Consider the following 13403-nt stretch of genomic DNA (forward strand, 5'->3'; position numbering starts at 1 on the left):
TGCACTCCAGTCTGGGTGACCGAGTGAGACTCCAACTCAAAAAAAAAAAAAATGTGTTTCTTATTACAAAAGAAACATACACTCACTATAAAATGAAATTAGGAAATATAAACAAGAAAAAAGGGAAAAAAAACCACACTCCTACCATCCAGAGAATTTATTTAACCGTTATCTTCAGAGTGAAATTGAATCATGCTGATGGCACTTTATTTTTATTTCACTTTCCAATGTATTATGCTATGATTTATTCTTAATTCCATGATTTAGAGATTTGGGGAAGGGAGGAGAGTCATTGTCATATTGTCTTTAATTGTCAAATGTTTTTCTCTGACTTACCCTTACATGTCTGTCACAATTTCATGGGGTTTTTTTTTAATATTTTTTTGGAGTTGGAATCTCACTCTGTCACTCAGGCTAGAGTGCAGTGGCACGCTCACGGCCCTGAAGCCTTAGGCGATCCTTCTGCCTCAGCCTTTCAAGTAGCTGGAACTACAGGTATGTGTCACGGCATCTGGGTACATTTTTTTGATTTATTATAGAGACAGGTCTCACCAAGTTGCCCAGGTTGGTCTCGAACCCCTGGGCTCAAGTAATCTTCTTGCCTTGGCCTTCCAAAGTGCTAGGATTATAGGCCCAGCATCACAATTTCATTTTCTAAAACCTAATATAAGCTTCAGTTCACATTCTGTCATTTCTCATCAGTAAACTAAGGATACAGATACCTTTAAAAATAAGTCATTGGGCCAGGCCCGGTGGCTCAAGCCTGTAATCCCAGCCCTTTGGGAGGCCGAGGTGAGAAGAATGCCTGAACCCGCGGGTTCAAGACCACCCCGGACAACATGATCAGACCTCATCTCTATTAAATCAAAAAATTAGCTGGGTGTGGTAGCATGCACCTGTAGTTCCGGCTACTTGGAAGGCTGAGGTGGAAGGATCACTGGAGCCCAGCAGGTCGACGCTGGGATGGCTGTGAGCGTGCCACTGCACTCCAGGCCCGGCGATGGAGTGACACCAACTACAAAAAGTCACTGGCTTATTTTAGTAAGAAGTAACTAAAAAAAAATTTTTTTTAGCTGAAAATCTCCTAGGGATTCATCATAATGAAATTTCCAAGCCTTAACCTCACCTCCTACTTCCATTAAATTCAACAAATACAACTATTTAAGATCTGAAAGTACTTCAGTTGAAATACACAGATCCCTTCATCCTATAGAGCAGTATTCTCCAGAGGGTTCCGCCGATACCAGGCAAGGTTGCCCAGAGACAAGAGGTAGACATGAGATGAAAGGGAGCATTGGAACTGAAAGCTGGAATCTCAGAATGAAGTCCAGACAGACCAGGACATAAAAGAGAGGATTTAGGAGAGCTGTCTGAAAAAAAAGAGAACCAGATACCAGAAGCAAGAGATTAACACTTAGTTACAGATTAGGAAAATAGAGTAGAAAATTTAGGACAGAAAGCTCAGAGAAAAAAGAAGGGTAGCAAGGAATTCTGGTGGGGCAGACAAAACATGCAGCAAGGAATGGAAGTATAGGCAGCTTTAGTGGAAGGAGGGTCAACTGAAACAGGAGGCAAACATAACAGGAATAGGGGAGGCGAGAGAAAAGAAAAGAGGCGAGTGGAGAGGAGAAGAAAGGGTCAAAGTGAAAGACCACCCAAAAATCTTTTGGGACTGGGTTGGGTTGAGAAAGACATACAAGGGAGATGCTATCTCACACTATTTATCTTGCTGCCGGCTCCCACTTTATATACTCTTCCTAAGACTGTCCTACTCCCTCTTCTCAGTCTTCCTTTTCTTCTCATTTTACTGACTTTAACATGTGAAATTAACATCTGACTTTTGTTTGGTACTTATTAGAAGGATTTTAGTCACCTGTTCAAAAGTGTATAGGGGGATAAGCTCACACCTTCTTACATTTAACAACACAGCCTAATTTTCTTTCTATGTGGCCCTCAATAGATCCCTCCAACTCCTAATCAGTAAACTTTATACACTTATTTTAGAATAACAAGCTTATTCATAACAGAGAATCATTACACGTATAATCTGGTGAAAAAGAAAAGAAACAATTTAAGAGCAGAAAGAAGAGTCTGGGATCTTTAAGTAAATTGAAGGAAAAAAAATACGACACAGACGAGATTGTCCAAAAGGTTATAAACACAATCTGGAGGCCTCTAAAGCTCTAGGGAGGTAATGACTCGGGAAAAGGATAGAGGTCAGTAAAGCCAAGACTCTGACTCAAAAGGGTAAGGAGGACAGAATTGGAAAAGCAACTTTAACCAAAGTCCACACTTGAAGTTTAGAGTAAGAAATAAATCATAAGTCAAACACAATTAGGTCTCAGAATTTATCTTTTTTAAATAATGGCATTATTAAGATGGAATTCACATACCACACAATTCATCTCTTTAAAGTGCACAATGCAATGGTTTTTAGTATAGCCAAAGAGTTGTGCCAATGTAGCAATCATTTTCAGAATATTTTCATCACCTCCCAAAACAACTGAATACCCATCAGCAGTCATTCTGATTTCCCTTGATCAATTCAGTCCTGGGCAACAACTAATATACTTCATGTCTCTGTAGACCATATTTAGCCTATGAAATGCCATATCTGGTCACTTCATATAAATGGAATCATACAATATGTGGCCTTTTATGATGGCCTCCTTTCATCAATAATGTTTTCAAAGTTCATGCATGCTGTATAATGTATCAGTCATACCTCTTTAATGACTGAATAATATTCCATTGTATGGATTTACGACATTGTTTATCCACTCATGAGTTGGTGAACATGTGTGAATGTGGGGTGTTTCTACTTTTTGGCTATTATAAATAATGCTGACATGAACACCTGTATATAGGTTTTTAAGAGTATATTTTCACATCTATTGGGTATATGTCTAGGAGTGGAATTACTAGATCATATGATAATTCCGTTTTACATTTTGAGGAATTACAATCTGTTTTCCAAAGTTGTTGTGCCTTTTTATATTCCCAAAAGCAATGTATGAGGATTCCAACTGCGTTACTTACTGCCTGTCTTTTAAAATTTTAGTTATCCTGGGGGTGGGAAGTTTTGATCACATCCCCAAATGATGCTGAACATCTTTTTTATGTGCTTATGGTCATCTGCACATTCTCTTTGAGTAAATTCAAATCCTTTGCCCATTTTTAAAAATTGGGTTATCTGTCCTTTTGCTGTTGAGTTGTAAGAGTCCTTTATATATTCAAGATGTCTCTTATAAGATATCTGATTTGCAAGTATTTTCTCTAATTATATGGGTTTCCTTTTACATTCTTGATGGCATCTCTTGAAGCATAAGTTTTTAACTTTGATGAAATCTAATTTATCTTTTTCCTTTGGTGCTTGTACTTTTGGTGTCATATCTAAGAAACAATTGTCCAGTGTTTTCTAAGAGTTTTATCATTTTACCTCCTACATTTAGCTTTATGATCCATTTTGAGTTCATTTTTAGGTGTGGTGTGAGGAAAAGATGTAACTTTATTCTTTTGCATGTGACTATCCAGTTAAAAAAGCACCATCTGCTAAAAAGAATTCTTTCCCCCACTAAATGGTCTTGGCACCTTTGTTGAAAATCAACAGACTGTAAATATGAGTTTATTTTAGTTGAGTTCCACTGATCTATGTCAAGTGCTATACTAGTATCATAATATCAGAACTTATCTTTCAAAAAAAGATAATAGGAAAAAAACTTTTGGTTGGGCATGGTGGCTCACTCCTGTAATCCCAGCACTTTGGGAGGCTGAGGTAAGGGGACTGCTTGAGCCCAGGAGTTCAAGACCAGCCTAGGCAATATAGTGAGACCTTGTCTCTATTTAAAAAAAAAAAATTAGCTGGGTGTGGTGGCACATGCCTGTAGTCTCAGCTCCTCGGAAAGCTGAGACGGGAGGATAGCCTAAGCTCAGGAGGTCAAGGCTGTGGTGAGTCCTGATCGTGCCACTGCACTCCAGCCTGGGGAACAGACACCCTGCCTTAAAAAAATAAAAACTTTTAATTATTTTTGGAAACTATTTGACTAATGACATCATGAATTATATGCAAGTTTGGGTGTTTTAACAAAGAATGGTTTATAAGAGTGGGCAAAAACAAACTTTAACCTTAGAGAGCGGTATCCAACAGGAAATTTGGAAACACACAAAGGGAACAGTATTTGAGAAGCAAAAATATCCCTTCTGAAAATTAAAATTAGAATGTGACCACTATGACAAAAGAATAACTTGTTTCTAACTAATATAATATTCACTATAAAGTTAACTCTTGAGAATATATACTAGTGGAAAAGGGGAAACAGTAAAAAAAAAGAAAGGGGTAAACGAAAATTAATCCATGTTTTGCTTTATAAAAGTTTAAGAACTCTTTAACAAATGTTCAGTATTTTGAGGATTCAAGATACTACCTATAAAATAATGAAGCCATATGCTTCAAGAATAGAAAACATTCTACATGCTTGAAAAAAGCAAAGTTCGTGTACCTAGAGAGTCCTTCTCCCCATTCCCTACTATCTGTTAGAGAAGCATCACCAAGACACAAGCACAGTCCGGAGAAAGAACAATGGACGGGAAATTAGGAAGCCTTCAACTTTTCACTAACTAGCTGTCACTGCTCTGGGTCTCAGAGTCCTCATTGCCAAATAACTGTCTACTTTGAGAAATGGGAAACAATAAGAATGGTGGGTAGTAGCTAGAGAACATTAAATTATTAGCTACCTGCATATGATAAAACCCCATGAGGTTGATTCTGAGGGGAAAAAAAAATCAAATAGTTTTCTCTCCAACAACTAACATTACTAATAAAGCATATAAGTCAAGAACACAGGACAATTATAGGTCACCGTCACTCTAAGCACAGATGCAAAAATCCTACGCGCATATATGCGTACTTAATTTGTAACAGGAAGTAATGAAGAAAGATGTTTTCAGTAAGTGATACTGGATCAAGTGAATGTCTATATGGAAAAAAATCTAAGTGGACTATAGATCTAAATGTAAATAAAACTTCAAGACAATTACACAGAAGAAATGTCTTCATGACATTAGGATTTCTTAAACAGGGCACAGAAATTTCCACTCATAAAGAAAATTATGAGAACTACATTAAGATTACAAACTTATGCATATCAAAAGATATCACCAAGAAAGTAAAGCAAATCACAGAGTAAAAGATATATGAAGCATACACCTCGCTGAAAATGACTTGAATACAGAACATATTAAAAAAACCCTATAAATCAGAGATTTGCTTTTTAAAAGACAGATAACATGATTTTTAAAAAATGGATTAAAAGACCTGAGAAAAGATTACTTCACAAAAGACACCCAAATGGCTGATAAACATACGAAATGGTACTCTTCTTAGTTAGTAATCAGTAAAATGCATACTATAATCACAATGGAACCAAAGCACACACCAGAAAATGAAAATTAGTAAGAATAAGCCTAGCAATACTGGGGAATACATAGAATGATAGGAACTTGCAAACAATGTTAGTGAGAACATAAGTGGGTACTACCACTCTGGAAAACTGTCAATATCAACTAAATGTGGACATATCCTCAGACCCAGGAATTCCATTCTTAAATATATTCCAAGAGAATGAATTTGTACATACACCAAAAAACCATGTACAAGAAAGTCATTAGCAGCCTTAGTCACAAAAACCATAAACTGAAAACAATACAAACATTCATTTTCAGTTTGGATTCATAAAGCATGGTCCACTCATAAAATGAAAAACTACATGGCTATGAAAATGAACAACTGTAGCTGTATCCAACAATTCAAATGAATCATATAAAAACAATGTTTAAGAAATAATAATAATGCTAGCTGAAAGAAACCAGAGGCAAAAGATTATATGATTCTATTAATATAAAATTCAAGCCAGGTTCGGTGGCTCAGCCTGTAATCCCACGCCTTTGGGAGGCTGAGGTGAGTGGATTGCCTGAGGCCGCGGGTTCGAGACCCGCTTGGGCAGCGAGACTTCATCTCTACAATAAATCAAAAAATCAGCCAGGCGTGGTAGTGCATGCCTGTAATTCCGGCTACTCGGAAGGCTGAGGCGGAAGGATCGTCGGAGCCCAGCAGGCGAGGCTGCGGTGGCTGGGAGTGGCCACTGCACTCCAGTCTGGGCAACTGAGTGAGACTCCAACCCAAAAAAAAAATAAATTCAAAACCAGGCAAAACTCAACTACGGTGTTAGAAGGTGGGATTGTGGTTACTTTTGGGAAGGAGAAAAAAGGTAAACATTAAAAAGAACTTGAGGAGAATTCTGGGATATAGTAATGTTCTACCTTACCTGCGTGGTGAATACATGTGTGTATTCACTATGTTATAATTTACAGATCTGTATACTAATGATTTGTGTGCTTTTCTGCTCAGATAAAAATAAAAATTATTTAAGAAAAATAAAATTATTTCAATATAAATTTTAAAATATATAATGCACACGTACACATACATACACTCACATACACAAATGTATGTTTACATCACTTCTACACATATAAATTTACTCAAACGAAATTCTTTTTAGCCTTGGAAAAAAAAAATATATGAACAAGTCAACAAAAAGCATATTTATTGGGCAATCTTATTATCAGAAAAAAATTGATACTAGAAAGCATCTACATGATAAGAGAGTCACCAGATATGATGAGACACATTATAACACCCCAGCACCTATGAAGTAGTCTTGTTCTTCCTGATCCCCCCAATCCCAATATCTGATGGAATCCCTACAACCAACTATAAATTTATGAGATATACAGAGAAAAAAATATGTTAAACCACACCACAGGAAAAGAATCAGCAAAATCCAGAATGGGGGATACTTCATAGTATTAACTATCGATTTATTCAACAAATAAAATGCAAGGAAAAAAAGAGTGTTGGGTCCATAAAGATTTTTAAAGACTTACAAATTTACCAACTAATTAACACATGAACTTTATTTGGATTTTGATTCAAACAAACTTAAAAACACAAATAGCTGGATGCAGTGGCTCGCTCCTGTAATCCCAGCAACTCGGAAGGCTGAGGCCAAGAGTCTGAGACCAGACATAGAGAAACCTCATCTCTGTAAAAATAAAAAATTAGCTAATCATTGTGGCAACTGCCTGTCCTAGCTACTCAGGAGGCTGAGGTAGGAAGATCAGTTGAACCCACTAAGATCAAGGCTATAGCCAATGCTATGTCTGCCCACTGCACTCCAGCCTGGGTGGCAGAATGAGACCTTGTCTCAAAAAAAAAACATGAACAAAAGAAACAGAGATATACTGCTATAGTTTGGATATTTGCTTCCTCCAAAATCTTATATTAAAATTTGACCCCCAATGTTGGAGGTAGGGCCTAATGGGAGGAGTTTAAGTCATGGGGATGGATCCTTCATGAATAGATTAATGCCCTGGGGCAGGGTAGTGTGAGATCTTGCTGTATTAGTTTCCTTGAAAGCTGGTTGTCAAAAAGAGCCTGGCATTTCCCTCCTCTTACTCTTTTAATTCCTTTCTAGCCAGGTGATCTCTGCACAAACCACCTCCCTGTCAATTTCTACCATGAGCCACAACAGCTTAAGGCCTTCACCAGAAGCCTAGCAGATGTCAGTATCATGCTTCTTGTACAGACTGCAGAACCATGAGCCAAATAAACCTCTTTTCTTTATTAATTACCAGTCTCAGGTATTCCTTTATATCAACACAAAACAGACTAAGACACATACTTATGATATTTATTAAACAACTGGAAATTTGAACCCTGATGAGATATTTGATATTACAAAACTATTTGAAACAATAGTTTAAGGTGTGATGACGATGTAACTGAAAAATATATACACTTTTCTTTTTAAAATATATTAAAATATTTACATATAAAATGTTATAATAACTTGGATTTGATTCAAAATAATACAAGGGTAGGGTAAGCTAAGGTATAACATACAAAACAGGTCACAGACTGATAATTGCTGAAGCAGGATGATAGGTAGATAAATGTCCATTATATTATTTCATCTAGAATCTGTTAGAAATACTAAATACCATAATAAAAAGTTAAGGGAAAAAATTCTTTTAGTGAATCCACTTAAAATGGAGACTAAAACTTCATTACTAAAAGAAAAAAGAATTTAATGGGAATATCTTTAGTAAAAATATAAACTCTGAGAATAAAAATGTTGCCTTTGGAAAAAAGTTCTGATATACTAGAAGCTTATTAACAGGATTTTTAGTGATCTGACTGATACCACACTCCTCAGATAGTCTTGATTTCCTTCTTATTTGAATAAGTTTTAAGATTAGCAACTAGCCGGGCTCGGTGGCTCAGCCTGTAATCCCGCACCTTTGGGAGGCTGAGGTGAGTGGATTGCCTGAGCCTGTGGGTTCGAGACCCACCTGGGCAGCGAGACCTCATCTCTACAATAAATCAAAAAATCAGCCGGGCATGGTAGCGCATGCCTGTAATCTCGGCTACTTGGAAGGATCACCGGAGCCCAGCAGGTTGAGGCTGCGGTGGCCGGGAGCGGCCACTGCACTCCAATCTGGGTGACAGAGTGAGACTCCAACTCAAAAAAAAAAAAAAAAAGATTAGCAACTAATTCTTACAGTTTCTGTTACCCAATAACTTGTATAGTACCTTTCAGCAGTACGTATCTAAAAAATGTTTATTTAATAAAAGGGTTAACATTTTTACTAAATCCTTACAGGCAAATCTTCCAACTAATAATTACCATCTGGTATCAAAGGATAATTGCTTGATGATGGTATATAATTACACAATAAGTAATAAATACAAAAATAATGAAATAGTGATCAAAAATATTGTAAGATCTTAGACTTCTTAAATGGTAATAACTTATATATCCTTTTGTATCTTTTGAATTTCAAAATTTTGCACCTGTTTAAAATAAATAAAACTTTTAAAATTAGTGGTAAAAAAAGGAACAAATTTAGCAAGACTTACCGAGCAGGGGAAATTCCTCTCTTATACAGATCCACCCTCAGCTTTTCTCCCACATGTCTATAGATCTCCACTGTGGCCAATACTGCAGCATCTCTCACCTGTCAAAGAATAAGAACTTTATAAAAAACATACATATGGTATGAGAGAATACTTTATCTCCAGGTAGTATTCCACTAGGGTCAACTTGCAGCTCTAAGTTGGTTTTAATGCCTCTAAACACCTGAGAAATATGGCCTATCACTGGGAGGAACTGTCAAGAAACCTCTAGAGAAGCCTAGTAAAAGAAGGTTTACAAAAATCTAAGAAAACTGTAAATAAAAGTTACTAATTTAGCTTTTTAAAAACCTATTTGTAAGCTGGTATAGTGACCCACACCTGTAATCCCAGCACTTTGGGAAGCTGAGAAGGGAGGATTACTTGAGGCCAGGATTTCAAGACTAGCCTGGGCAACATAGCAAGACCCCATCTCTAAAATAAATAAATAAATAATCTATTTGTAATAAAATTATGCAAACAACTGCCAATAATTATATCAATGCAACTTATTACCACGGTTAATATATTTTCCTATAATAAAACTGCCTTTCAAGAATGTGACCCAAACAGATATTTTTAGACCAATATAGTCACAACAGCATTATTCACAATAGCCAAAAGGTACAAACAACACATATGTCCATCCACAGGTAGTGGATAAACAAAATGTATTATATACATACAATAGACTATTATTCAGCCTTAAAAAGGAAAGATATTCTGACACATGTTACAACACGGATGAACTTCGAAGACATCATGCCAAATAAAATAAGCCAGAAACAAAAAGACAAACAGCGTATGATTCCACTTCTATTCAGTACCTAAAGTAGTAAAATTCAGAGACAGAAAGTAGAATAGTGTTTGACAGAAGTCAGGAAGAGGGAGGAATGGAGAGTTTTTGTTTAATGGGTACAGTTTCAGTCTGGGAAGATAAAAAAGTTCTGAAGATGGATGGTTGTAATGGTTTCAAACAATACAAATGTACTTAATGACACTGAATTGTACAATTAAAAATGGTTAGAATAGTAAATTTTATGTTGTGTGTATTTTACCATAATAAAAAGGAAAGAAATCCTAATGTGGCCTGAAGACAAGAATCTGGAAGATAGTTCTAGCTCCTTTCACAACTCACTGTCAAACAGCACCTGAAGAGACAGTAGAACTCTCTACAAACCTCCTGACAGGCAGCTAGAATCTTAAAAACGGAAAACCACACCCAGGGTCATTGCAACTGCCCAAGCTGCACCAAAAAGATTACAGCCAAGATTCAAATTCCCCAGAAGCAACAAGATCCAGAATAAATCTCTGTATTATACCTATAATATAAACAGCTCAGTTAAAGTTTCTAACAAGTGATATACCACTCACATGAATCTTCCCTGTTAAAAAGTATTATGTCTATCACAAAATGTGTTATGTGGACATATTCAGGAATAAAGAAAGTGACAGCCCGTCCCCATAATTAACATATAGAAGGACTATAGCAGAGAATCCAGGTTCTGTGTTACTCAACTTCTCAAACCCAAGAACTAGCCATTAAGTCCTATCTCTCCATACTACTAGCTAAACAACTGGCCAATTTAAGCAACTCACATGAATACAATGTGTTTTTTAAAACAAACTTTAGTGAATTTTTTAAAAATGAGGTAAAATCGTGATTTCAGCATCCCCCTCCACCCTATCTCTTCTTTATTAAAATGGGATAATAGCACTAGAAAAGAAAGGGTAGCCAAAAAATTAGTCAATGCTTAACATAAATAAATTTTTACCTGACTGTTGGAATCTCCAAATAGGATACACAAATGTGGTACCAACTTGCTGATGGCTAGTGGCTGAGCCCCAAAACTAAATATAGTTTGAGAAAAAAATAAAGAGAATTTGTTTTTAATCAAAGAGTAAACAAAATATCCTTATACCTTCTTCTTGTATGTATCAACATGATAAATGCAGTGGAGAAGATGGGCACATCATTAAAACATGAAAGATATGAGACACATGTAAAAAATAATTCTAAACAATGTGAAGTATGCAAACTGGAATAATCACAATTGACACTAAACACTGCCAACACATGGTCCAAAAGATCAAAATGTTCAAAAATGGTACTCTCCAATCTAACAATCTGCGAATTACTTAAGAAAATCAGAGTTTCACTTTTGAAACAGTGACTCCAATTTGAATTCCAACAAAACAAGTAAATTATAAGACCTTATTTATGCTACTGACACAAGAGTCAAATTACACAAAAGTTATGCATACTGAGTGTACTTGTAAGCTCTAAATGGCAGACAAAAATACAGAGCAATAAAACACAAAAATAAAATAAATGAAAATATAGTTAAGAAAAAAAGTAATACTACAGGAACAATTGAAAGCTACTACATATCACCAATCGTGCTGCACAGAACCTGAAAAAATAATCCAAAACAGGAACAAAAGTCCCAGTTTGCATTTCTTCAGATTAGAGTCATAACTATGGCATCTATGCAGTCAGTACTCTGCACACTGTCTAGCTACCTCAGAGAGTCTTATTTGGTCAATGATTTTGGTACCTGCACACATTGCTCTAGGGAGCCTAGAACTCAATGACAAAAACGGCAGGGTGGGGGAATGGGAAATGGCTACAATATGTGAGTTAAAAACAATTCCAAATTGGGTCCAGAACAGAAGTAGATCCTAAGTGATCAGCAAATCAATTAAGTGATCATCTATTTGGGGTGGCTACTATTAATATAATAAAGAAAAAAGAAAACTATTTCTTATGACTGATTAATAACTTAAAAATTAACATGAAAGATAATAACAAACACCAACAAATTAACAGTAAAGATCAAACAAAAACATTTATGCCTTAATAACTATTTAAAATGTGTTATTTCCATAGCCTTCCTTGACCTTGTGAAATGAATTTTTTTAGAGAAATAAAAACCATAAGAAGAATATTTTTAATAATCATAAAACTTACGTATTTAAGGTTTCAATAAGACACAGGCACACGCCTTCTCGAGATCGAAAATTCTTGTGCTTAAAACCAGAAGCCAACTGTTCCCAAATGTACTATTTGAGAGAAAAAAAAGCATGTATAATAAAAATTAAATTATTCATGTTATAATCTTTTATCTCTTCTCAATCTTATTACCAATCTTACTGGTACTGAATATTTTCATCAGACTGTTCGCTTTTCTTTTACTTATAAGTTTTTCTAAGCCACATTTACACCACAGTTGCTCTCACCCATTTTTGATATCTTAAACACATTTTCACTTTTTATTTATACATATTTCACTTTAGATTTCAATTATCCTCAGAATAACCATGTCCAATACCTAAAAGCCTCAGAGTTTCCAAGCACACAGCTTTTCTTCTTCAAAAACAATGCTACCATTATAAGCCCAGTAGTCAAGTAAGCATTTACAAGGTCCAACATTGCCTAGCAACTAATACAGACTGCCACACGGAAGAGGCTTTTTCAACATTTCATAATTCAGGCTTTTCTCCTTTTAATACTAGACCCAAATACAGAAGCATATTTGGACAAGTTATTTTATGGCTACTTACTGTAATTTCCTCTTGGAAAAAGCTTAGATAAATCTATACAAATAATCCAAAACAATTATTTAGGTTTGGTGTAACAAGAAATCTAATTTTATTTTTCCAAACATATACTGAGTTTACCAATCAATCCTTTCTTCACAACTGGAAACACCACCTTTACCATTTGCTAAATTCCCTCACATACAAACACACATAGTCATTCCTCTTTCTGTAGTCAACATTTTTCCTGGAATTTGTATTCAGTACTACTAATGTATTTCTCTCTTCCTACCAGACTTTCAAGAAAGTAGCTCAAGAATTTACAAAAAAATCTTAAATGTGAATAAACTGATTCGGCAACATCACCTCTTAAACTCTATTCTATATAATTATTTATATTTATGAACAAAGATACAAGTTCAAGAATGCCCCTTATAGTACTATTTGCAATAACAAAAAGCTGAAAACAACTTGAAATGTAAATCAACAAACAAGTGTGGCAGAATACCCAGCAGAAATTTAAAAAGAATATACCTTTAAATTCTGAAGTATAAAAAACCTGGGAAAACAGTTTACTTTTACAATTCGAAACTCTGGATTTTTTGCAAAACATATATATAATTTTAAGTTGCATTTTTTTTTTTTTTGGAGTTGGAGTCTCACTCTGTCGCCCAGACTGGAGTGCAGTGGCCATTACCAGCCACCGCAGTCTCGACCTGCTGGGCTCCGTCGAGCCTTCCGCCTCAGCCTTCCGAGTAGCTGGAATTACAGGGACGCGCTACCACACCCAGCTAATTTTTTGATTTATTGTAGAGATGAGGTCTCGCCTGCCCAGGCGGGGCTTGAACCT

At 35.8% G+C, this 13403-nt stretch overlaps 1 protein-coding gene across 2 annotated transcripts in view; it reads right to left on the bottom strand.

The window, feature by feature from the left end:
• CLASP2 (cytoplasmic linker associated protein 2) overlaps positions 1–13403 on the bottom strand; it is a 207754-nt gene that overhangs the window by 169461 nt on the left and 24890 nt on the right. For both annotated transcript variants that reach the window (XM_008070162.2, XM_021718618.1), the window contains exons 4-6: positions 11985–12076; positions 10789–10864; positions 8981–9078 (exon numbers count right to left, since the gene is read on the bottom strand). In XM_008070162.2, coding sequence (XP_008068353.2) covers positions 8981–9078; positions 10789–10864; positions 11985–12076 — 266 coding nt within the window. The remainder of the gene's footprint in view (positions 1–8980; positions 9079–10788; positions 10865–11984; positions 12077–13403) is intronic.

This window comes from Carlito syrichta, unplaced genomic scaffold (assembly GCF_000164805.1).
Source record: "Carlito syrichta isolate Samal-C Ts95f unplaced genomic scaffold, Tarsius_syrichta-2.0.1 Scaffold313175, whole genome shotgun sequence".
Taxonomy (NCBI): Eukaryota; Metazoa; Chordata; class Mammalia; order Primates; family Tarsiidae; genus Carlito; species Carlito syrichta.